The following is a 26536-nucleotide window of genomic DNA, read 5'->3' on the forward strand; positions in this document are numbered from 1 at the left end:
ACAGAGATGGGCAGAGCTGTGTCAAGGGAAAATCAATACACAATTTTAAAAGATCGAATAACCATTAGAGTAGGAAAATGTCCCAAATATTGCAAAAAATCATCACTTACTTGAAGCAGCGGCAGGACCTGAAGCTCATGCCAGTAAAATCTAAGTCCTAGAGAAACACCGAAGCAGTGCTTGTCACTTCAGAAGCCACATTCACGGCGGTTCTTCTCACAGTCCTTTCAGGGTGCAAGTCATGATGCTCCGACTCATCCTCTTTATAAATCCAGGTGGTTTGTAATATGATCTGCATAAAACCTTATGATTACGTTAAAAGCAACACCAGCTTTTTTTTCTAGAACCTCCATGGAAATATTTACTTGTTACCATATGAGAGAACTGAAGATGAGGTCAGGTCCACCTACATTAAATGCATTATAACAGTTTTCTTGCATTTCACCCCCACACATTTTCCTACTTATATTCTTTTGCTCGAAGATACCCAGTAGGTTTGAAACCTGATTTTTATATTTGCCAATATGTTGTTAACCATCCTCATTTTGTAATGGGAGCAGTGTGCCTTTTATTTTTTTGTACCACTAGGAGAAATATCGCATTCCTTTATTTTGGTACATCAACCATTCTATTCCAAGCCCCCTGTTCCATCCCTATCCTGCCTGACTGGAAGGATACTATCTCACCCCTGCTTTATAATAACCTAGCAGGCAGGTTACATTCACAAAGGGATTACCTGAGAGTGCCTTTGACATGTTAGGAGGATCCTACAGAGAAATACTACATACTTACACACAGGCCCTATGATAGGGCTTCGTGGCCTCACTGGGGATTCAGCAAATATACACACATACAAAATTTAAATGTGAGCATGGGAAAACATTTTTGTAAAACCTAAGGGGCACAGTGCTTTGCTAGAAAGTCTTCGGCTGGGTTAGACTAAAAGGGAAGATACCACCAGGGCTGGTATGCCCAGGATCACAGAGGGAGCGTTTTACCTCACCCTTCAGCAAAAAGATTAACAGGTGCAAAGGTTCCAAGTGGGCAGACTGAACAAATCTTGGAAATAAGGAGATCATTCAAGGCCCTATGAACTGACCTGGTTGAGACCAAGTCGGCTCATGTTGCAGAAGGTTAGGATTAGAGAGACCTTTAGTGTCAAGGAATTTGAATTTGGTCCTATAATGAATGGCACATTGATTGAAGGGTTATGAGCAGAGTGTAGGCTCAAGCTACTGTTTATCTCAACTAGTCATCAAATGAAGTATCCTTTAAAAAGAAAGACTAAAATAATCCAGGCAGAAGAAATGAAAGCAAGGAAAAAAGGGTGATGACTTTATCAAGAGAAGGGATCGGCACAGTGTTGCCGTTTGGCTCCAAGATTCTGAGTCTTGCCAACCAGAGAGTATTAGGCCCCAAAGGAAAATTCTATAGAACACAATGACGTTTTTAGAAGGTAAGTTGAATTATCCTGCCAACTAATGATATGTGTACTCATTGAAAACTTTCCAAGTTCACGGAGAGGAACTGAACAGAAAGAGGGGTATGGGCTCTTTCCAGGAGGCACATAGAATCAAATTAGAATGAAATTATGCAGAGGACACAGGTGTCAAGGTGGAAAGTTCGTGGACTTGGGATTGCTGACTTCAGTAGAAAGTGTGTTCAAAACAGAGGAAGAGACCAGACAAAATGTTCAGTCTGTATGTGCTTGTGTGTGTGAGAAAATAAATGACTACATCAGACTTTTCAATATAAAAAACAACTTTAATACAATTCCATGTGAACTATCAGGCAGACAAATCTCTATCTTATGTATACATTGCTACAAGTTACCCTGTATTACCCATTTCGCACTGGCAGGAGCTAGCAGGCTTCCATTAGTCTAAATTTTGTCTTCTTTTAACAATCAGTGCTGAAGCTGGTGCCATGGGTTAGCAAGCTAATCCTCTGGCTGTAGCACCAGCATCTCATAGGGGTACCAGTTGATACACCAGCTGTTTCACTCTCGGTCCAGGTCCTTGTTAGGGCTAGGAATGCAGTGGAGGATGGCTCAAGTCCTTGGGCTCCTGTACCCATGTGGGAGATTCAGAAAAAGCCCCTGGCTCTGGCTTTAGATTGGCTTAGCTTTGGCGGGTTTGCCCATTTGGGGATGGAACTAGCAGGTGGAAGATCTCTTTCTGTGTGTGTGTGTGTGTGTGTGTTCTCTCTGTGTAACTATGCCTTCCAAATAAGTCTTTTTTAAAAAGAACAAGAGGTCTTCAAATACTTTAAACAGAATTGAAAACAAACATAATTGAGAGACGTCTGCTCTCTTGTGCAAAAAAAAAAAAAATGTTTCTGAAATCCACTCCTTTAGAGACTCTTCAAAGAATCCTTGAAAAACAGATCATTAAAACCTTACATGGATTTCAAAAAGAGGCGGGGGAGGGTTCATTCCATTTTCCATCAGCTTTAAAATGTTTTGACAGGTAAAGGGAGGGGGGAGAAGGCACCTGCCCGCTGTCTCACGCCCCCACAATGCCCACAGCGGCCCCTGAGCTGGCTCAGGTGGAAGCCAGGGACTCACTCCTGCAGGTGTCCAGTGTCTCAAGCAACTCCCCTTCGCCTGCCACAGCTTGTATTGGCAAGAAGCGGGAGCCGGGAGCCGGAGCAGGTGTCGAATCCAGTTCTCCAGTGTGGGATGCTGGGGTCTTCACGGGCGGCTTCGCTGTCAGGTCCAACACCTCTTCACAAACCTTCTGAAAGTCCCTCATCGCCACTTGCCAAATTGATTCCTTTTTTCTTCTTTTTCCCTTTTCTAAACACTGTTCCCTACATCTTTAAAAGCATACATTTCAGAGTACAACGGAAGCTGGCTCTTGGGCTATGATATCACTAGCAAGGGGCATCATTGTTGCCACTGCGTGCCTCCTTGGGCCAGTTCTTCATTTCTCTACACTTGACTGCATAGCAGCTGTTCAAAATCAGAGATCTGCAATTCAGTTCTAGCTGCACAAGTACCAGACTGAAGCTTAGGTGGCTCAATAAATACGTTCAGTTGGGTGAGGGGGGTGTCCCGGTTTTCAATCTTGCTAAAGAATTCTCAACAGGAGAAAAGCTGATGAGTCTGATGATTCCAATTGCATTGTCTCTTCATAAGCCTAAAAGCATCGTAGTGTGTTTGAGAGCTGCCTCCTCCACAAATTCTGCATCCACATGGTCATGTCCTTCACAGACATAGAGAGCTGGGGCAGCAAAATCAGAGACAGACCAAAAAAGTTACTAGAGAGCATGGAACATGGGTAAATCTGTGCCCATAGCTCCATGGAACCAGATTCACTTGATATTTTACTAAAACATTCTGAGAATGTGTTGTTAACATTGATTCAACTTCAGCACCACAAAAGACCATTCTCAGCCGCAGGTGTTTAAACTCCAAACCCTTTTAAAACTTCAACGGTGATGGGATTATTCCTTTGGTAATTTATTCTAGGTAGCAAATCATGTACAGCTCATGAAAACCAATGACAATACAAACCTATCTCCACCTAAGGGTATTTTGGAAAGAAAACGAGGCAGAAGCAAACGGGAAATAACTGATGTTTCCGGGGGAGGGGGAGGAAGAAGAGGAGGAAGACTAAGACTGAGGCACAGAGTTGGAAATTACCTTGGTTGGAAGACTCTAGATCTGTCAGAATTTCGATGAAGTAGTTCAGGGGCAGAAATTCTATCCTGAAGGATGACTTGTCAATTGTAGAGTTCCAAGGCTAAAAAAGGGAGAGGCCATTTGTGGTGTGAGTTGACCCTGCCCCAACAGCCACACATTTAAATAAAGTGGCAACCCCCCACCCCCAACTGCCATCTTCATGGAGAGGTTGAAAGGGGCCAAGGGGAATCAAAACACTTGTCTTCCCACAGACACACCTGTTTCTTATAGTTTTTCAGGAGCCGGGTCACGTGGCTGCGCGAGATGATGTTAGAACTCATGGGATGGTCCCACAGGCGACAGATCTTCTGACCAATACACTGTCACATAAATGTACGCAAGTTAAGCAATAAATGCCCCCACGCTGCAGCTGGCATACTTTAGATCTACTCATAACTTCAAAGGCGCTAGTCCCAGAGTCTAAACGAGAGGCCCTTGATGATGAAGGACTTGTGGAGAAAGGCCATGTCCCTATGAAGTATGCTTCTGAACCTGGAATAAATACCACTCCCTCTAAGGCCTCCTTAAGGAGAGCAACTTATGCGCACAATGTGCCAGATTCTTTTTCTCTGAATTTTTTTTCCCCTGAGCTCTCCAGCACTGGAGACGTTGCAGGCCTGCCCCTCTGTGCTGTCTGGACAGGAAGTTAAAGGTGGTACTTCTCTCCCATCGTCTTGCCTAGAACATTCTAATTCCCTGAGAGTAATGGAATAGAGGGGAGGGGATCAGACTTCAGAGGCCAAAGGGAATGTTCAGAACAGCCCCCAGGGAGTTGGAAAATATCTGCTTCCCTCTGCTTCAGGGAGCCTGGGATGGGGTGTGTGACTGCTCCAGTCAAGGCCATTGGATCCAGAAAAGCAAGTGGGCGTCCCTCTGGGGGAAGCCAGTGCCAGAGTTCCAAGCACTCAAGGTACACAAACAGCCAGGATCAAGCTGGCCAAGGCTCTGGGGGTCAGGAAGGCAGCAAAATCAGACGCTTGCAGGACCTCATTGTGGAATTTATTTTCGTATTTTCAGAGGACTGCTGTCTCAGAGGGCTCTTATCAAAAAAAGATTAAAAAAAAAAAAAGGAATGACTCTGCAATGTCCCCTCCCTTTCTCATTCTTCCCTTAACCTGGAAATGTCTTCCCGCCCAATGTAGAAAGGCAAGATGAGGAAACAGTTCCAGAACCTTCTGAATGACCCCCCACGACTCCCACCAACCTGGATTGAAATTTATCAGGTTACATGCCGAAAGCATGTTTCACCTCCACCCTCCTTTCCAGACTCAGATATAAATACATGTGCAGCTTCCCGAGAGGAGAAAAATGTCTAACTGTTCCCTGTGCGCTGTGCCAAGGCCAGGCAAAGCCAGAGGAGCCAGAGCTTTGCAAGCCCAGTGGGGAATAGCAACAGAGGTTGGGAGATGGGACGGGGCTGGATGGGATTTCTTGGACAGGGCTAAAAGGCGAAACTTCCATGGACTTGAGCCCAAAGCAAGACGAATCTCAAGGATGGTCATGCCAGGAACCTTCATAATTCAAGATTACCGGGGGAAGTCGCACAACGATGCTGAATTTCAGCTTCTCGTTTTTCTCTGTGTTGTCCAGATCTATAAGAAAGTTAGAGGTTGGCACCAGCAAGAGACAACAGAAAAATCCACTTTAATAAATCAGCAAGCTCTCAATCTTTGGCTCATCCTAACACAGGAAACGCACTGGAAATTTCCATTTGTGACACTGAATACATTAAAGGAGACTGTGTGTGAGAGTTCAGCCTAGCATTTAAGACAAGTGGCTCAAAGGAGAAATACAGGGGAATGGGCTGGCCTCTGCTGTACCAGCTGCAGCATTGGGGAGGTCAGGTGCAGAATGAACACCAGGGGGCCCTCGTTCAAAGAGCTGAAAAGACAGGGCATGCAACCCAACCTGGGAGCATCTTGTGAGACCCACAGAGGTGACACCACCAGGAAAGCCAGCGCCAGTGTGCTCAAGCCTGCCAACTGGGAGGGTCTTACCCTTCATGAGCCTCGTGACGGCTGTCTCCGTGAGCAGCAGCACCCGGTTATCGATGTAATGCAGCAGGTTGTGCAGGGGGAGGCAGTGCACACCCAGGAGGGTGTGCAGTGTGTGGAAGCCTAGGACCAGAGATTCCAGAAGGTCAGCATGGGGGGGCAACCAGGGCCCCCACCCCACAGAGGGAATCACTGAGAACACATTAAGGAGGTGCTTGTGGCTTGGTTCTCTGCTTTACACTCCCTCGAGGGCAAAATCCAAGTCACTGACTCTGCGTACTCACAGCCAAGTATTGTGTTGGGATACAGAGTAAAGTCCCAGAGGGGTAGCCCTGTTCCCCTTCTCTTGGGGCTCCTTCCTAGGCTCAAGGAAGGCAACATGTGGGCATGCTCGATAAAGAACAATTTTGCAGTTCAATATGTTTCTAATTCTCTTAAATTTTAAAAGTTACAAAGCAACAGATAAGGAGAGACAGAAAGACCAACAGAAATCAAGACAGAGAGATCTCCCATTGTCTAGAATATGGTCTCCATGCAGCCATAATGACAAGAGCTGGGCCAGGACAGAGCCAGGAGCCAGGAGCTTCATCTGGGTGCCCCACATGGGTGGCAGAAGCCCCAACACTTGGGTCATCTTCTGCTACTTTTCCCAGATGCATTGGTAGGGAGCTGGACCAGAAGTAGAGCAGCCAGGACACAAACTAGTACCCTCCCCTGTCCTACCAGGGGATGCTGCAGTCAAGGCCATTAGATCCCAGACTGTAGTTTTACCAGTATACTACAATGCAGGCCCCAACGTGTTGGATTCTACAGTAAGATAGAAAAAGAGAACAGAATAAAAGGATGTTGGGATGTGGACCCTTTTGTTCAACGGCCAAAAAATATTGGTCCAGAAGGAAACATCTCTATGCCTGGTCTCTTGGAGAGGAAGAGAATAGAAATGGTATAAAAAAATCTACGGGATTTTGAGAGAGACTCCAGCTTGTGTCATGGGGAAGGGTCCTCAACACACACACTGACTTTCCCCCTCTTACACACATTCTCTCTCTCCCTCCTTCCCTCCAGGGACACTATGACAGATGACTAAAGTTTAATTCATAGAAGATGATAATTGACAATGCAGCGAACCAGAAAAGCTTGTCTTGGAGAATGATGACACTTGGGGGAACTTGGAAGGCTCACTGTGATCCCTGGGTGGGACACAAGGCAAGAGAACACACCCACGTCAGAGACTCAGATGGAGTTCCAAGCTCCCAGCTTCAGGCGAGCCAAGCCCCAGCCCTCGTACGCATTTGTAGAGTAAACCAGTGAACTGACTGTGTCTGAACCTCTCTCTCTGTGTATCTATCTTACTATAACTCTGCCTTATCAACAAGTAAATATTTTTACAAAATAATAAAACGATGCACATACAGGCAGCTGATTTTCAATGTTAAAGACAGCTTGTATGATAAAGGATATTTGGAAAACTGAATAAGCTATGCCAGAGAGTGAAACAAAACTTTTACACAAGAAAAGTGAACTCAAATGACTTACAAACTTCAACCTAAGACCTGAAACTATAAAGCTCCAGAAGAAAACCTAGGAGAAACAGGTCATGACATTGATTTTGGCAATGATTTCTTGGATGTGACATCAAAAGTAGAAGCAACCAAAGCAAAAAAAAAAATGTGCGTGGGTTTACATCAAAGAAAGATGCTTCTACACAGCAAAGAAAACAAGCAACAAAGTGAGATGGCAAGCCAGAAAATATGTGCAAAACACATATCTGATAAAGGATTAATATTCAAGGCACACCAGCAACTCAACTCAATAGCAAGAGAACAAATACCCCAGTGAAAAGCAAGCAAAATGTGGCACAGCAGTTAAATCGCCACAACCCATAGTGAGGATTCTGATTCGAGTTCTAGATACTCCACAGCAGATCTAGCTTCCTCCTCAAGCACACCTTGGAAAGCAGTAGGTCTCAGATCTCTGGGTCCTGCCTCCTACACGAGAGACCCGGATGGAGATCTTGGCCCTCAAAACAGAAAAAATCCTACCAAATGCACACAGAAAAACTTCGGAGGGATTAGGCTTGCTGAAGGCAGACATGGATGGACAAAAGCTGCGCTAGTCCACTTACATGTGGCATCTAAAATAGTCACGCATGAAGAGATGATGACTGTCTAGCTCAGGGGGCAGGAACTGCTGTCCAACAGGAATAAAGCTGCAGTTCTAGAAGGATCTAGAGGCCTACCACTCAACCCTGCGACTATGCTTAACCATGCTGTGCAATGCCTTTAAAAACTTCTTAAGGTGTGCTGGGGTGTGTGGGGAAAAGGGGAATTTCACAGCAGTCATTCTTACAATAAAACAGGAGGAAAATAAAAGGGAAGGAGAGATTAATATGTAAGAATCAGGTGGTTGAGGGTAAACAGGCCTTCAGTATGTCTTATAACGAATGCTGGTTTCTATATACATCTTTCCAATTAGACTGTTACTATCTATATAACTTCTCCTTTCTAGCACACTACCCTTCAACAGTGTTGACTAAATGAACCAGTTAAATAAACGACTGTGGGGCTGGCACAGTGGCATCGCACGCTAATCCTCTGCCTGCAGCATCCCATCCCTTATGGGCACAAGTTTGTGTCCCAGCTGCTCCACTTCTGATCCCATTCCCTGCTTGTAGCCTGGGAAAGCAGTGGAGGATGACTCACCATCCTTGGCCCCCTGCATCTAACTGGGAGACCTGGAAAAAGCTCCTGGCTTTAGATCAGCTCAGCTCTGAATATTTAGCGAATGAAGCAGTGGATGGATGCTCTTTGTCTCTCCTGCTCTCTGTAAGTTTTCCTTTCAAATAAAAAATAAATGAATCTTTGAAAAAGCATGATGGTGGTGGTCCAATGAGATTTTATTTCATTTTATTTTGCACATATATTTGTTTGAAAGGCAGTTAAAGAGATAGAGGGATACAGAGAGGGGAAAGGAGAGGCAAAGAGACAGAAATCTCCTACTTCACTCCCCAAAGAGCTGCCATGGCCATGCTGGGAGCTGGCAACTCCATCCAGGTCTCCATGTGGGTGTTCAGGGTTCCAAATCCTTAGGTCATCCTCTGCTGCTTTCCCAGGCACAGTTAGAGAGCTTTTCAGAAACGAGGCAGCCAGAACTGGCACCCATGCCTCTATGGGATGCTGGTGTCGCGGGAAGTGGATTAACTGGCTGTACCACAACACTAAGCCCCTCCCAAGGGAAGTTTGAAGGCCTGACTTGCTCCCTGTGGCAACTGTTTAGCTTCCAAGTGCAATGGAGAATGAGTTTAATCCTTGGTATTGGGCTAGATTCACTTTTCTCCTGAGTATTAACTTTCAGGCAACTCGGAGGAGGCCCGGAGGGCGCATAAAAAGAGCTCCCCGAATCTGCTTCAACTGGGTCAAACAATCCAAGAAAGTGCGTGGGAAGCACCTATGTTCCCTAAAATGAGCAACACACTACAGCGCAATGTAGCTGTGTTCCATGTCTCACTGTGGCACACACACACACACACACACACACACACACACACACACACTTCCTTCACATGTCTCCTTGCTAAACCCGAACTGAGCCAATGTCCCAGGACCACGTGAGGAAGGAAGAGACTTACCAGGAGGCAGTGGTAAAAACAAGCTGTTGGCAGCTTCCAGAATCCTGGTCATGATATGAAAGATGGAAGATTCAGCCACACTGGCAGGCCTGTTACTGGGAGTGGGTGTGGGGAGACAGCAAAACAACGTGTTGGCCAAGCAGCTCATTTCTAACACCCCACGTGATCTAGGCAGTAACCCTGAGCTCATTTAAGCATGCTGCTCTCTAACACCAAGAGAACCTAAGACCTAGCCAGCCAGCAGGTGCAGGGACTAGAAACTACAGTCACTGAGCAGTGCCTTCTTGGTAGGCACTCCCTCCTTTCCCACCATCCACCTGGGGAGGGGGAGGCATGAAGGGCCCAGGACATACTATTACATGCAGAGTCTAGAAGTGAGGCAGATGCTGTGGGGACTGGGGAGAACTGCTTTGAAACCATTGATCTTTCCTAGAGCTTTGCTGAAACAGGTAGTAATCAGAATGGTGCTGGTTCTTTGTGCACCACAACACAAGGGTGAGAAATACTTGCGTACAAGCAGAGGATGCGGGACCGAAGGTCGTGTTTCTTCCAACTGGTTTCCAGTATGCAACACATGAGATCCAGCTAGAGCGGAAACACAGTCCCTTGGTTAGTGTTGCTATCCTGTCCCCTCCAGGCCCTCTGGGCTGACCCTCTATAGCTCTGACAGCACATTCAGGGCAGCTGGCATGCCAGCTGTGCCCAGTCACACAGCGGCCTTTCTAAGGCTCTGCCAGCCCAAGTGGAAAGACTGAAATGTGCCCCCAGAGTTTAACAGAGCACCCTCTGTACAGGCAGGCAGGGCATCCCTTCCAAAACCCAACTGGCTCCGCCCTTCATGCTCACAGACATTCATCGTTTACAAGGGAAAGTCAAGTGCCTCCAGGGTTGCTCTGGGCTTGTTACACTACAAATGCCAAGAGGAGACAGTAGGAAGACATAAGATAAAATGATGGTCATGAACATGAAGCTGGGGAAGACTGAAATTCAGCTCAGGTTCTGAATTCTACTGGCTGTGTGGCCCCAGCAAATTATCTATCTTCCCCAGCTCTCAGCAGCTTCATCTGTTAAATGATGTTGTTATAAGAATTAGCATGCTGATTGCAAGACAGATGACCAATAAAGCATAAAGAATAGCCTTGCTTGCCTCAGTCTTATCCAGAAACCCATTCTAACTTGGCAACAAATTCACAGGCAGTAAGGCAGTTTTAGGGAGTGGCCAGCGATGAATCTAAACATCACGCATGTGGCTAGGATAGGAAATAAAGCAGGAAAAGATCTGTGTAGACACATGCAAACACTATCGCTCTCAGAGTTCAAGATGAATGCTTGGTTTCCGATTGGCTGAAACAAAGCAAGAGAAGACGTTAACCATGTAAGTGTGTTCTGCCACAACTCCTTAATGTGTTTTTAGAGCAGCCACCCAGATACCTTCTCTGGAAGGGAAGGGGAAGCATGGCTGGGAGCTGCTGAGCAACAGCAGGGAGAGCTGGCCTCAAGCGAGTGACTACTGAATCAGAAAATCAGGGACACGGAGCTTTCTGAGAGTTTAGACACCATTTGTGGACCTACTGGTCCTAGGGATTAGAGCTATTATCACAACCTAGGATGGACACTTTAGGGTAGGCATTTGGTGCAGTTATTAGGATGCCTATATTTCACATCACAATGGCTGGGCTCAAGCCCCAGGTGTACGCTGATTCCAGCTCCCTGCTAACATGTACACTTGAAAGCAGCAGGGGACAGTTCAAGCAGGTGGCTCTCTGCCACCCACCAGAGGGACCTGGATTAAATTTCTGCCTCCTGGCTCCAACTCTGGCTACTATATAAATTGGGGAAATGAACCAGCCGATGTAAGACATCAAACTCTCTGCCTCTCAAATATTTTTTTCATTAAAAAAATACTTAAATGAAACTCATTGCTAACACTTTGGAAGGTGAGCTTTTAAAGCAACAGAAAGATGACAAACAGGTATGTCAAATAGTTGCATGTCATGAGTTGAACGAAGAGAGCAATAGCAACATGAAGACCAGTAACACATTCAGAAATTCTTCAGTAAGATTTCAAAACGCTTCAAGAATTTGATTATGAATATCAGCATGAGAAAGCCTATTTCCAAGTAGACTAAATACTGTAAAACAAATTGTACAACAGAAATTGTGAGCTATGACAGCCATCAATTTCTATTCACACGTGGACTTGTGTCATTCATCTGGATGGTATGGTGTGGCCTTGATAAATGGCTGCCAGGTAATGAATCACCAATTTCTCATCACTGGATACTGATGGGACTTATATACAGCCGAGCAGGAAGCTGGCCCGGAGGAGCTGCTAGAGCTAAGCAAGGGCTAGAGTTCAAGTTTTCACCTGTCTGTATCCGTCTGCCCCCTCACTATACCTCATGTATAGAAACCATTGTCTGCCGTTTAACAGGAGCTGGAGGCTGCCAAGATGAGATGTGAACATCTGGCAACCATGGTGAATCCATTGTCCTGTGTGACCATAAGCATATAATTGCTACGTAAGGGTGAGCAATAAGCCACTTTCGAAACCAAGTGCTCTTTGTCTATTGTTCTCATTTCCACTTCCTTCTCCACAGAAGCAAACAGACGGGTGCGAGGCCAGGAGGGCTCCAAGACCTAGTGCGAAAACCACACCACGGGGTTCAGTACATCACATTCTGAGAACTCAGCCTGGGGCACTTGAGGGGTGAGAGTGGGACAAGGAACGGAGGCCAAGAAAAAGCTAAACCAACCAGTTTAGAAACATAACCCAGCGCCATGTGTTCAATTTTCTTCTTTTCCATGCCCTGGAGGTGTCTCAGAAGATGATCTCTCAGCTCAGACACCATCTGAAAACAGAATATGTATGAGATCAGACCTGTCCACATCTGAAACTTGTTTGCAGCAGTTCAGTTTATTCACAATCCCGATCAATAGTTAGATCTCACCAACAGAAATGCAAACTTCTCATTTCCTCTGCCGACTATAAAGCAGGGGACCCCAATATTTTCTTCCAGAGGGACTGACTCGAGTTCCATGAAGGTTGGTCCCCAGGCCCAGGGGCAAACTCCCTAAGCAGTCAATGGAGGGCGCCAACTCAGAAGTTAAAGATGAGCTCTACAGCCCAGCCTGTGACCCCTGCATCCTGTGTCTAACATGCTGCCGCTCTCCTTCCCAACACATCTGGAGAGACAGCCCATAATGGCTCAAGTGCTTTGTCCCCTGCCACCCAAGTGGGAGACCCAGATCGAGTTCCCAGTTCCTGCCTTCAGCCCGACCCTAGCTTTCATAGCCATTTGGGAAAATGAAGCAGCAGATGGAAGATTCTCTCTCTCTGCCAGTTACTCCAACAAGGCTTGTCACTCTGCTGCCCTGTCCTGATTGGCCTGGGCAGTCCCAGGTTGGCAGTTAGTATTCCCAGCTTTCTCTCCTCTCTTCTTCTGGCATATTTTACACTACCAAAAAAATTCTTACAGAGGCTGACATAGTGGCTTGCAGGTAAAGCTAAAGCTTGCAATGCCGGCATCCGAGAGGGGTGCTGGTTTGAGTCCCAGCTGCTCCACTTCCAACCCAGCTCCCTGCTAATGTGCCTTGGAAAAAAGCAGAGGACGGCCCCCTGGGTTTCTTCACCCATGCTGAAAACTTGGAAGAAGCTCCTCGCTCTTGATTCTGGCCTGGCCTAACCCAGGGAAGTGAATCACTGGATGGAAGAAATCTGTCTCTCATTGTCACTCCCTCTCTATATAACTGACTTTCAAATAAGTAAAAATAAAAAATTTAAGCATTGTCAAACTAATGTATTTTACTAGGTTACATATTGAAAGTTTGCAAGACACCACGCAAAGGGTCTTCCACTGTGGTTATACCAATTCTTAAGTTTCATGAGGATATCCAATTCCTTGTGCCCTGAGCTTTTCTAGCACGATTTCTAAACAACAGCTAATCTAATAGACCGAAAACCAAAATTTTTTTTTACAAAGCACTTGGTGTGGGCAATTGACACAATGAAGAAGACAAGGGTTGGGACATCTGTAACCTGTTTCAGAATGCCCAGCTCTTCATTCCATCCAGAGTCCTGTTGATGTACATCCGGGGAGGTAGTGATGACGGATTCAGCGATCGGGCTCTGCTTCCCACCTGGGAGACCAGGATGGAGTCTCTGGCACCTGGCTTCAGCCCATTGCAGCTAAGATGACTACAGGCACTTGAGGAGTGAACCAGTAGATGCAAAATCTCTTATTTCACTTTCTCTATTTCTCTGCTTTTCAAATGACAAAATTTTGAGGAAAAAAAACCCTTGTCATTTGATTACAGCCATGCTGGATTGTTTTCTTCTCCCATACTCTGGACTTGTTGGCCATTTAACTCTGGAAATTGATCAGAGCCTGAGTTCATTTCCCTTCTAGGGGATTGTTTTCTTGCTGACTTATAAACTATTTACGTTCCAGGTGATAACAACATGTCACATTTGTAAAGAGATTTCTTCTCCCAGACTTATTTTTAAATTTTTCTGCTTATTTTTTTCTTTTTACTTAATCTTTTCTTGGCCTATCTTTGACACTTTTCAAATTATTATATAGCTATTGTGTATTTAGCTTTTCAATTCTTCAATTAAATTTGGTATATTTGCCAAGAAAACTGGACTTCAAGTGCATGTGTACTTGTACATGAACATATGGATTTACATACTTTTTAAACTTGCCATATTTGAAATCAGAGATCATTCCATTCTTTACTTTTTAACACTTATTTTTATTTATTTAAAAGGCAGAACTGTAAAGAGATCTTCCATCCACTGATTCACTCCCACAAGTGGCCACAACAGCCAGAGCTGAGCCGATTTGAAGCCAGGAGCTTCGTCAGGGTCTCCCACATGAGTGCAGAGTCCCAAGGCTTTGGGCCGTCCTCCACCGCTTTTCTAGGCCATGAGCAGGGAGCTGAATGGGAAGCGGAGTGGCCAGGACCCAAACTGGCACTCATATGGGACCCAGTGCTTGGAGGTAAAGAATTAGCTAGTTGAGAAAACAAACTGTCCCCAACTTATCAGTATTTGTTTTAACTTGGTCATCCTAGCAACAGTCTTTCTTGAGAAATACTTTCTTCTGCTGTATTTCAAGCCCCAAATGCAAGTGCTTTTGTTTGCAAATGCAAACAGACACTGCTCGTGTTTGTTTTCCCAAAGCATCCCCAATGCAGCAGCCCTTGTGACGATTTGTGATAGAAGAACATAATTATTGGTGTGACCAATCAGTATGTGTCTCCCCAGCGGGCCTGCAAACTTCCAGAGCAAAGAAGTCATGTTTGCATTGATCACCACTGGACATACATGGTCCACAGTGTTCACCTATGACTGCTGAGCGAGTGAATGAGTGACGCAATCTGAGTGAGAAGCACATTTCCCCCTTGTCTGTCATCCCTGGGCCCCTCTGTTCACCAGCCCTGGGCAGCCCAACAGAGCACTTACCAACCCCATGAGCAGCCTCTGTGGGCTGTCCTCTTCCTGCAACAGGGGTGCAAGTCTTGGTTCTGGAATTCAATAGGGCAGTAGTTAAGCAGAGCCATTTTGTGGGAAACAAATCAGAAGGAAGAAACAGCCAATGTTTCCCTTCCCAGAGTCCCTGGGCAAACCTTCCCCGATAAATTTTCTCATAAACCAAGTATGACCCAGACTTACATATAAGTCAACGTCAAAACTCATCACACTCTTAAGAAGCCTCATCTCCAAGGAGACCGAGGGAACTGAGCCTTCTCTTGACCCTGTTGAGGACATTGCTGCCTTCTGCAGCTCATTGACTTTGGGAATCATTGAGCTGATGCCACCTGCCAATGACTGTGACCAATCACAGTAAGCGGCACACATTTTTCAGACTGAAAAATTAGTTGGACCAAGATGAAGTGGTGCTGGTGTATGGCAAATCAATCAGCGCTTTCCCTACCATGATCAATCCTGAGTCTAAGCCAGGCCAGAAGGGCAGACCACCATGGTTTCCCTGAAGATCTGCCCTACAGCTTCTCCAGCTACCCCCACCTGCCCATTTTTCTCTCTCCCCCAGAATATCAAGGTCCATGCTAGGCGTGAGGGCAGCCATGCACACTGGGCCAACAACTCTCTCTGCGAGGGCATGGATTTCCCTATTGGCCTGTCAGAAGAAACTATCCAGATCCTAACTCCAATTCTTACATTGGAAAGGAAAACCATTCAAAACAGAGCTGTTAATGGGCAGCGGCAGCATCCCATGTGAGGAAGTAGTGCAAGCAAAGCATGAGAAAGGAAGGGCAAGTTTCCTAATGAACATAATGAGAGACTGACCAGGAACAGGAAACAATCAGGCTGAAGCAGTTCTGCAGGAAGAACCCTAGAGACAAGATGACAAGGTGGACCCAACAGGCACCTCCTCCAGCCCAGCAACATTTCCTACCTAGCAAAGCAGCATGGCTAAGCTGGGTCACACACACACACTCAGGCCCCCTGCATCCAGGAACCCCTGGCATCCAGCCTAGCCAGCCTGGTCCAACAGTGGAGGGTTCCCTTGGGGACAATGGTGAGCTCAGGCTCTGGCAGCCTGGGGCTGAACAAATTCACTGTCATGGTTCCCCTGGCTGTGTGTACACAGCTGCAGGATGTGCAGCAAGATGACTATGTAAAGTATTTTCTCTTGAGGTCACCCAACATATGCCCAAAACATCCAGGCCCATAAAACAGGGGGACTATAAAAACAGCTTCATTAGTTAAAGCTGCCTGGGAGGAGGCATGTAAGAGTCATAGAAAAGATATGCGCCCACAGAACCCCTCTAGGTCCTTTTCCCTCTCACTTCACCAAACCCCCTTGTGTTTTAAAACTTATCTCACATGTCACCCACAGGGAAGCCTCTTCCAATTTTTTTTTTTTGCCTCCTCCAGCCAGCCCTCCGTTCCCACCCCTTTGACCTTGCCATTTGGTGGGACAATGATGGGTCGCATTTCTCCCTCTCCCATCTTACCCTCCCAGACACTAACAACTGTGCCACGTGCTGTGTGCATGAACCCGTTTATTCCTACAAGCTCTTCCTCCTAGCCTGGCAGAGACAACGACTTGTCCAAGATGGCATGATCATCAGGTGATAAGTGCTGGTATAGAAGACCCCACACCTACCCCCAGAACCACACTTCATGCGTTCATGGGGGCATCCTCCTCATCTTTGTACCTCAGGGCTTTGCCCAGCATGTGCCATGGGCTCAATCAAAATGAAAGGTGCATGGAGGTCACAGAGTCTGGAAGGATGTGAGCCCCAGCACCCAGGGAAATGCCCATGTGCAGCTTTGGGTCCAGCCAGAGGACACATTAATTAGATCAAGTGCAAGAGGAGAAATCTGAAGCCCAACAACGGCCAATGCCCCCAGGGACTCCTCTGGCAAGAATACACGCAGCATCTGTTCTTGACGATCCTCGGTGCCAAGACAGAGTGGCAGGCCTGGGTGACCACTCATGAGAAAGCTGCTGCCCAGCTGCAGCCTCTGTCACATAGATGGGAGAGCGACTCCTCTATCACATATTTCCCGTCAAGGTCACCCAACAGGTGGCCAGTCCACTGAGGGAGGAGGCACAGTGCTCTCTGACCGCAATCCAGAAGGCTTCCTTACCCAGAGTTCTTGCTTCCAGGTTAGAAATCACCCTGCAAAGGAAACACGCCAGGTGATTGATTCACAGAGGAAGTATTACTACAAGAAAAAACAATGCAAACCACAACACCCAGACAAAGACATCCTCCTATAAAAACCCATCAAACCACTGCAGAAAATGGTTCTCAGGCAGCCGAAAACCTCAGACACTTTTCATCAGTAACAAAAAGCCACATGAGGCAATTAGAAAAATCTAAAAAACACTTCATGCCTGCCAACTGCAGCAAATCACTCAGAACACTTGCAGCTCTCAGCTATTGGAAGTAATGGGGACACAAGATTGGCCATGGGGCTGGAAGGGGGCCTCTGCTAGGTTAGCACTGCCTGATGACTCATCCAGGCAAAGAACGTGCTTTCAAAATAAGAGCAGGCCCACCCGCCCACGAACGCTTGTTGCAAAACCAACTCCTTGCCTTCCAGCCCCAAAGGGCTCGTTTGAAGAGGTTTTGTTTTCCACACAGTGGTTGGAAATCACCCCCATCCCCAGACAGTATGCAAGTCTCTAAGGTTGAATGTGGAAGCTTTTCTCACTTACAAACCCCAGCACTGAAGTCAGGGCTCAGGTAGTTAGAGTCAGGAAACCAGCAGCTTCCTTTCTGCCAAGGACATGGGACATTGGTAGATTATTTCCGGGAACCCCAGCTGCAAGTGCGGTCAAAGATATCCCTCTAGAGATCCAGCTGCTTTTCAGAGTACTTACTTAGCTGCATTATCCAGAATATTCCTTACAAAGGCCATGGATCTTCTTTTTCCCGTTTTCTGAGAGGGACAAAATATCAGGAGTGTAAAAGGTGGAGGTTCCGTGGGTGACCATTTTCACAGGAAAAACGTTATGCAACACAGTTAGGAGCTTCAGAAAAGACACACAGGCGGGCACTTTTCAGGGAAATCAGAAAAACTTAGCTTTTTATTCATGTATTTTAGAAAGTTCTGGCATCTTACACACATCTGATCACAGCAATCAATGTAACACATCTCAAAATAGCTTCTCTTACCACAAAGGAAGGTTGAGTGTTTCAGGTGGAACATGCCAATTACAGAATCGCTTGTTTAATAGGAGTCCAGCTCAAAAAGTTCATGAAAACATGGAATTGAAAGGTAACTTTATTTTGGTGCAAAAAAATCTGAAAACCATGCACAGCTTTTTAAAAATCTTTTTAAACTTTGCTTATATTTATTTGAAAGGCACATTTAAAGAGATAAGAGAAAGCTTCCATCCTGTTCACCCCTGCAAATGGTCACAATGGCCAAAGTTGAGCCCATCTGAAGCCAGGAGCCAGGAGCTTCTTCTGGGTCTCCCACATGGATGCAGGAGCCCAAGGAATAGGGTCATCCTCTGCTGCTTTCTTAGTTCATAAACTGGGCTGGAAGTGGGACAGCCGGGATATAAACCAGCCCCATATGGGATATCAATTCTGCAGGATTATCACGCTAGACCACCACACTGGTCCCTGAAATTCATGCATATTTTTTTCAAAGTACATATTTCCCTTGTCCTTTTTCACGGCCTTTCCCCCATAGGTATGCACTTGAACATTTTTTGCACCAAAACCAAATTTTAATTCCATTTTTTCCATGAGCTTTTGAAGTACCCTTATACCTTACATAACCCTAAACTGCACACATACAATACAAATCCATGGATTATTTTCTTGGTCTCTTCTTCCTCCCTCTGCAAGTTCTAATGTGTGTATAAAGTTCAGTGGCATCCTATGAAACATGTAGGTTTCAGTCCTATAATGTTCCACCTTAGCCAAGACTGGAACAGTTTTATCTCTTCAAACATATCCCTTGCAAGCCAGGAACATTCTTCTCAACTCCCTCAACCCCTAGCGACTGTTAATTTGGGAATATCTTGATGTGCTTCTATTTTTACTATGTCAGTCACATGACACATCTGATTTGAGGCCACCAATCACAATTTCTGCACTTCAGTCCCTAGCTTAAGCCAACAGAGGTGCTGAGGAGGTGTGTGGCCAACGCTGGCCATGCCCTGTCACCTGATCCAGCCCACCCCACCTCCACTGCTTGCTTAATTCTGCATGACCTCCCCCCCACACACATACACACCTCTTCAGAGTTCAGGTCCTGCCACTCTCTCTTGACCACGCTGTTGTGATAACGTAAGTGTGGCTTGGCATACTTGACATACTCAAGGTTGGAGTTCAGTTTTTCCCAGTATCCCTTAAAGCTGTGCACCTGTGAGAGACGAATGTGTGAGTTTGAGAAGCAGACTCAAGACCCAGTCCACCCAGCAGGGTATCCCAGCATCCTTGCTTCCACACCTCTCACCTACAAGCATGTCTGAGTGGACACTTCCCACCAGTCCCAGTAGCAATCCCGAGAGGGAACTGCACCTTTCAGCTTCATTTGCTAATTCCTGCACAACAGGGAAAATTGCTGCTCATTCCCCAAACCATCAGGGCTTCCCAGGGTTGAGGCTTGAAGCAAAACCTAGGTGAGCTCACCAAGCCATTTCCTCCACTGAGATCCATTTTTCTGACTCAGGTTATGTCAATAACCCATGTTTATTCAGAGACTTAACAGAGCTTGAAGTGGAGTGGCCTTGCTTTCCTGCAAAGATCATTCACACTCAAGGACAGTTTCCAGAACCTGGACTGATTCTGCACTCAGTTGTCAAATATTCCAAAACAGAATTAGTTGGCATTCTATGTAGGTTTTTAGCTTACTGATATTTTTAGAATGCCTCCAATATTCATATGAAACATTAAGATGCAGTGTTACTACATTTTAAATTCTGTTTTAGAAAACCAAGGAGACCAGATTCATGAAATATTCTTGCCAAAACATGTAGATTTTAACAAGGTTTAGCTGGGGCCAAGGCTGCCATCTATGAACACAAAACAAAGAGCTCTTGCCCACCATGGCGACAGTTGACCAAGTCACAAGGAAAGGAGAAAACTTAAAATATACCTTAGTCACAAAAAATGCCCTCAGGTTAGATAATAGCATTCAAGGATGCTTGAATAGCATTCAAGGATAATCCCATTCAAGGATGCTCTTAACTGACATGAAATGGATTTGAAGAATCAGTAAAGCCAATTATATATTAAAACCCACTTTTTAAAAAAACCTGTTTTAGAGGCCGACCCCACCAACATCTATTCCCTTAGAGACAAGAAAAAAAAAAAAAACATTTGCAAGAAAATATCAGTTCCAGGGGAACCTCATGTCCTCTTTCCCTTTCCATTTATTTATAACAAACATCTTCTTGGATATGGAGAAATCAGATAAGTCCCATTAATTATCTGGCAGCATTAGGTCCCTGGTTGTAAGTCACTCTAGCTTCCACGCCCCGACTTTGGACTCTGCAACACCCGTGCCAAAAGCCAGAAAGCTAATTGGTGTTGTGGTGACATCTGGTGGTCACTTTAGCTAGTAAGTCAGCTTGCTTTGTCAGACTTTCCAAAATTTGATTCACCGGAGACCTTGCCCAGGACTGGAAAATCCAGGTGTCTTCTACCTATACTGGGCCCAGTTCCCTCAGGCCAAATACTCACACTAAAGCTCCTAGGAAAAAATTGCCATGTTACCTTCCTTCTCACTCCATCTAAGAACTCCTTCCCTTGGAACTCTCCTCCAGCTAGCAAGAAAGAGATGGTGGTGGGTGTTGGAAATAGCAATGGACGGTAGGAACCAAAATACTTGAGCCATGGCATGCTGCCTCCCAGGTGGGGCACCATCGGGAAGCTGGACTGGGAGTGATGGTAAGACTCAAACCCAGTCATTCCAATATGGGATGAAGGCTCCCAAGGAACAGCTCTACCACTCTGCCAAATATTTGCATACTTAGGACAGCACTTGGGACCTCCACATACCATGTCACAGTGTCCGGGTTTGGGTCCTAGCTCTGCTTCCCATTCTAGCTTCCTGCTAACATGCACCCCAAGGAGATGGCACCAGTAGCTGGGTCCCTGCCATCCTAATGGGAGATCAAGACCAAGGAACAGAATCTGGACTTTGGACTGGTCCAGCCCTGGCTCTTTTGGACATTTAGAGGGATGAATCAGGAAATTAAAGCTGCTTTTCTCCCTGTCATCTCTAATAAGCAGAGGGGTTTTTTTTGTGTGTGTGTGTGTGTGTGTGTGTTTTTCGAAAACAAGACACTTTATTCTCTGGGCTGTGTGAATCCCAGCTTCAGCTGCATGACAGAAACAACCCACCTGAGACACATGCCCTGGAGGTGGAATGAACTAGAGCCTCGGAAAGCTTTATAAATTCCTCCAGGTAATCCTGAAGGCAAGCTGGGGCAAGGCCACTTGAGCCTGTCACCCTCCTGCCCTTCAACACTTTTCCTTAATCCATACTACTGGTTTAAACGATGCTGAAGCAGTTGTCCAAAGGCTTGCATTTGTGTTTGGTTAAAAATAGGAGATGGGGCTGGTAGGGTGGCATAACAGGCTAATCCTCCACCTGCAATTCTAGCATCCCAGATGGCTACTGGTTCTACTCCCGGCTGCTCCACTTCCAATCCAGCTTCCTGCTTATGGCCTGGGAAAGCAGTAAAAGGACAACCCAAGACCTTGGGCCCCTGAACCCATATTGGAGACCCAGAAGAAGCTACAGGCTCCTAGCTTCATGCTGGCTCAGCTCTAGCCATTGTGACCATTTGGAGAGTGAACCAGAAGATAGATGATCTCTGTGTGTGTAACTGACTTTCAAGTAGAAATAAATCTTTTAAAACAGTAGATGATGGCTACAGAGGAGGTTGGGATTCATCTTTGAGCTGTTCTAACTGCCTAGTGGACACCAGCATGCTCCTTAAAACAGAAGCATTATGGTAGCTCCAGCATAAAAATGTAACATGTTATACCTGGGTGTGGAGGAAGGAGAAGCATGGAGTCTGCACAGTGCAGTCTCACTCTGCTGGAGCTCATCAAGGTAGCCATCCTGTCAGCTCGCACTCACGCAGGCCCTCCTGCACCCCCAGAAGGAAGCCGCAGCAGCCCACACACAGCCAGCCACTTCAAAAGAGCTCATAGGGCTTCAAAAAAAAAAAAAAAGATACACCCAAATGCTGTATAAGAAAAATTCTATCTGGAGATCTGACTACTTCCAGGTAATCAAGGAATGACCTGGGAGCAACTTTTTTTCCTAAAAGAGTATTAAATTTAGATTGGGCTGCTGCATTGATCTAGACACAAAACAAACGTCTTGCGGTTTTTGTTTCGTTGGGTTTTTTAAAATACTGTATTTCCACCATAGCATGCTCACTCCTTTCTCTTTCTAGGTGAGTGAGTTATTGCTTCCTTCTCACATGAACAGGATCCTTAGTGGATCCTCTTCACACTGTAAGATCAAGGGCAGCTGTCAGCCTTGTATACAGTGGCCGTTTCCCCAGAGAAAGCCAAGGTTTCGAAGGAGTGAAACCATTCCGGGATGATCTGGCCTTTCAAGGCGAGCACCTTGTTTCAGTATTCTCGCTTCACTTTCAAAAATATTCTTTGGGGACGCACTTGTAGACATGAGGCAATCTTTAACCTTGCAGATGACAATCTTCGAATCTCATCTCTACATCCCAGCCTGCTCATGTGTATCTTAGTCCCTTTGGCTGCGACAAGAAAATCCCATAACCTAGGGGACTGACACACAGCAGAGAGGCTTGGGCGGATCCAGTATCTGGTGAGAGTGACTGCATTTTCCCAGGAACCTCCTGAGGCAAAGGGGCCAGTCAGCCCTCAGGGGCCCCTGTTCTCAGGGCACTAATTCTGATCCTGAGGACTTTTGCCTCAGGGCCTCATCATCTCCCCAGGAGTCTGACTCCTAAATTCACTTGTGAATGAGTGTTGCAAGCCACCGTAACATAGTAAACATTTGTAAAGTGCTCCTAAAATGAGGAACCAGGAGACCATGGATTCCTCTCCATTTGCCTCTCCCTCTCAACTTCTGAGAGGGGAGGGAAGGTAGGCACCGAACACAGGGGCCAGAGGAGGGGGATCCCTGGATCCTGGGGGCCAGGAGCCAAAGCAAGGATAGCCTCCAGATGGAATCTGTGCTTCAGATCACACCTGCTCAGAACCAGCAAGGCCTCTGGCAGGGGAGGGAGGGTTGGGAGTAGGAAGCCCACTGTCCCCAAGCCTATCATAGGATAATTAAGCTGGGGTTTGGAGGGGAGGAGGGAGAAGTGAGTCAGAGGCAAAGGCTGCGGCTACCAGTGTGGAATTCTGCTAGCGATGAGAGAGCTCTCAGGGCTGGCATCCTGTGAACTGGAAGGTACTCATTAGAGTCTCCATTCTGGGTGGGGTGGAGAGAACAGCTCCAACTAAATCGGGTGCAATCTTGGCATGAATCTGGGCCATTCCCTGCAGTCCACCTCTGCCTTTCCTGATGGAGCAGATCAGCGTGGGAAAAGTTATAAAGGAGACCTCGGGTCTTCCAGCTGGTCCTAGCTGACCACTGCACCAGCACACTGAAGAGCTCCCCAGTGGGGAGCCGAGTAGCAGGTGTAGGCCGAGCAGCGGCAAAGCAGTGTGCAGAGTGTAACACGGAGATAATTACCATGGAGGAGAAAAGAGTCAGGTGAAGTGGGAAGAGGCAAAGACGCAAAGACACAAAATGCATCGTAGCACAGGCAGAGTGTCAAAGCAAACTGCTTCGTTCCTGAGCAAAACCAAAGCTTATTCTGAGAATATATGAATGGGTTGAAAAAAAACCCACTAAGGGAGCCAGCTGCTGCCTGCATCATTGGCATCTCGTATCTGAGTGCTAGTTCATGTCCTGACTGCTCCACTTCTAATCCAGCTCCCTACAAATGCAGCTGGGAACGCAAGAGCTGATGACCCGGGTAGATGAATCTGCTCCCATGCAAGACGCTGGTGGAGTTCCACGCTCATGGCTGCAGCCTGACCCAGTCCTGGCTGTTGCAGACATGTTTAAGAGGTTCAGGAGAAAAATTCTCACTTTTCTATATGTACTTAATTCTTCATGTGAAACTAGACAATATTAATGAGGTTATGGTAAGACTGACAAATTTCCCAGAGTATAAAATTATAGCAACTTCTTTGATGATCAACCTAGCAGTAAGAATCCAAAGCCATAAGCATGATTGTAGCCCTTTCTCTGATGACTCTCCTGGCATCTAACTTTAAGGAAATCAACCACAAGACGCTCCTGGCTTTTGACAGGCTCAGCTCTGACCACTGTAGCCACTTGGGTAGTAAACCACAGGACAGAAGATCTGTCTCTCCTCTCTGTAAATCTGCCTTTCCAACAAAAAAGATCATTTTTAAGTGTCTTATATGGGGTAATAGATAAACTGAATGTCCAGAAAAAGGATTATTAGATAAGGCAAAAGCAATGCAGTAAAATCCTTTAGAGCCACTAGAAGTCGTAAGTTCATCTGGCAATATATAAATATGCCCAATTCAATATCTGTCCAACATTTCTGGATCACCATTGCTGCAGGGTACAATATGCATCCTTATGAAAAGGACCAAGAGGGGAATGTGACAAGATGTAGAGTGCTAGGGGGCCTTGACAGGAGCTGTATGGCTGTGGGCAGCATGTCAGACATTTGGTACAGCAGTTCAAATGTCACTTGGATGCCTGCCTGCCCATTTTTGGGGACCCCTAGATCCAAGTTCTCTGCTGCCAGTTTTGTTTTCTTGCTAGTGCCACCCCAGGAGGCAGCAGAGGTGGTTCAAGCACGTGAGTCTATGCCACCACATGGGAGACCTGGATTGAGCTCCAAGCTCCTGGCGTCAGCCTGGCTTGGACTCACCTGTTCTAGGCACATGTGGGGAATGAACCAGTGAGGGAAGATCCCACTATCTGCCTCTCAGATCAACACACACACACACAGTTTGGTGGAATCAATGGGAAAGGTAGAACCAATGAAAGGATGAGTCTCTTAATACCTTGCTGAAACTATTACTCAACCTCTCTTCTCGCCTTTGCTTTCCTACATGAGCAGGACTCCACAGTGGTCCCATGCGTCTACCTACACACACAGATGGTCAAGCGTATCATTAAATGACCCTTCTTAAAGCTACACGGCCAGCTTCCCATCTGCCTTCTCTTGCCCCCTGCCATGCATCCCCGTGACCTCAAACGCCCGTGGCCTTTCCCCAGCTGTCCAGGCCCGGCCTTCCCTTTGTGGATTTGGAAGAATGACATGCAAATATAAGGCAGCAGCACCCTGCCAAGAGCTGAGATGTCCCAGTCCACACCAGGCTGTGATTACCGGCAGGCAATGCCAGAAACAACAAAGCAGCTTCAAGGAAACTGTACTCTGACTACACACATCTTTTTCTACTCCCCTCCCTGTCCACCCCTGCTCTGTTATATCCCCCCAAATCTTCTGAACCCAGGAGATTTGCAAAGATAACTCAGTAATGGCTGAGTGTATGCAGAAATTGGTGTGTAGGCTCGACAGACCACTCCCAGAGCCAATGCAGCTCTCTCCTGCCAACAGAAAAGCTGTCCTCAGAACCAGAAGGAAATGAGACAATCCTGGCCTTGGTGATCTAATGTCTTCTGAACCGGAAATCGTGTGTGTGTGTGTGTGTGTGCGTGCGCACGACACAGAGCGAGCATGCATGGACATGCAGACTCTCACCCACTTGTCCATTCCCCAAACTTCCCAAAGAGCCAAGGCTGATCCACACTGAAGCCGCAAGCCAAGAACTCAACCTGGAGGCCAGTAACATGGCACAGTAGGCTAAGCCCCCACCTGTGGTACTAGCACGGTTCAAGTCCCAGCTGCTCCACTCTGATTCAGCTCCCTACTTATCGTCTGGGAAAGTAGTGGAGAATGCTTCTAGCCTTTGGGCCAATGTACCCATGTGGGAGACCTGGAAGAGGCTTCTAGCTTCAGACAGGCTCAGTTCCAGCACGGCAGTGCCTTGCACAGACTTACTCGCATCACAGGCAGGGCGATCTCCTCCGTCACAAGGGTGACACCAGGGATTTCCTACATTGGGGACAAAACATGCACACATCTGCTCAGTGCATCAAACATCACAAGTCTAAGACTTCAGGGAATGTTCTCTGCACACAGGGCAGCAGAGGGCGCCTTCCAGTTTGCTGTCCTCCACTTTAAATAAACCCCAGGATGTAGAAACACCAGCAGGGGCAGCCTGGCTCTTCAGAGTCATGCTGCCAGCAGCAGACAAGGTCTCTAATGAAAGAGAAAGACTGCACTCCTACCTAAGAACAAATAGATTTGCACCACCCAATGTAATAATAGAGGGGAATGCTCCCGGAGTCATCTTTTGTTGCTGTTCTTTTCTTTAAATAGGGACCACACTGAAGAGGAACGTTGGGTACCTACAATTCAGAGTCAGGAATTCATCAAGGTTTCTACCGAGCCAGCTGAGCCACCATGTGCTGTCTCAGCATCCCCTACCAGACCATGGGTTCAAGTCCCAGCTGCTCCGCTTCCCATTCAGCTCCCTGCTAAAATCCCTGGGAAGGCAGCAGGTCATGAATGATACATGTCCTTGGATCCCGGCCACCCAGATGGGAGACCAGGATAGAGTTCCCAGCTCCTGACTTGTAGAGCCATTTGGGGAAGGAAACCAGTGGATGGAAGATGGATCTGCCTC

The 26536-nt window shown here is 46.5% G+C and overlaps 1 protein-coding gene across 2 annotated transcripts in view; it reads right to left on the reverse strand.

Annotated features, from left to right (window-relative positions):
• Positions 1-2200: 2200 nt before the first annotated feature.
• The window catches only part of GSAP (gamma-secretase activating protein), a 72989-nt gene continuing 48653 nt past the window's right edge, over positions 2201-26536 (reverse strand). For both annotated transcript variants that reach the window (XM_058657578.1, XM_004591350.4), the window contains exons 19-31: positions 25849-25902; positions 19041-19169; positions 17671-17729; positions 16932-16963; positions 14775-14836; positions 12064-12159; positions 9822-9892; positions 9308-9402; positions 5683-5802; positions 5216-5277; positions 3904-4005; positions 3647-3746; positions 2201-3224 (exon numbers count right to left, since the gene is read on the reverse strand). In XM_058657578.1, the coding sequence (XP_058513561.1) occupies positions 3133-3224; positions 3647-3746; positions 3904-4005; positions 5216-5277; positions 5683-5802; positions 9308-9402; positions 9822-9892; positions 12064-12159; positions 14775-14836; positions 16932-16963; positions 17671-17729; positions 19041-19169; positions 25849-25902 (1074 nt within the window). In that variant the 3' untranslated portion in view covers positions 2201-3132. The remainder of the gene's footprint in view (positions 3225-3646; positions 3747-3903; positions 4006-5215; positions 5278-5682; positions 5803-9307; positions 9403-9821; positions 9893-12063; positions 12160-14774; positions 14837-16931; positions 16964-17670; positions 17730-19040; positions 19170-25848; positions 25903-26536) is intronic.

The sequence above is a fragment of the Ochotona princeps genome, chromosome 32 (genome assembly GCF_030435755.1).
Source record: "Ochotona princeps isolate mOchPri1 chromosome 32, mOchPri1.hap1, whole genome shotgun sequence".
NCBI classification, from domain to species: Eukaryota; Metazoa; Chordata; class Mammalia; order Lagomorpha; family Ochotonidae; genus Ochotona; species Ochotona princeps.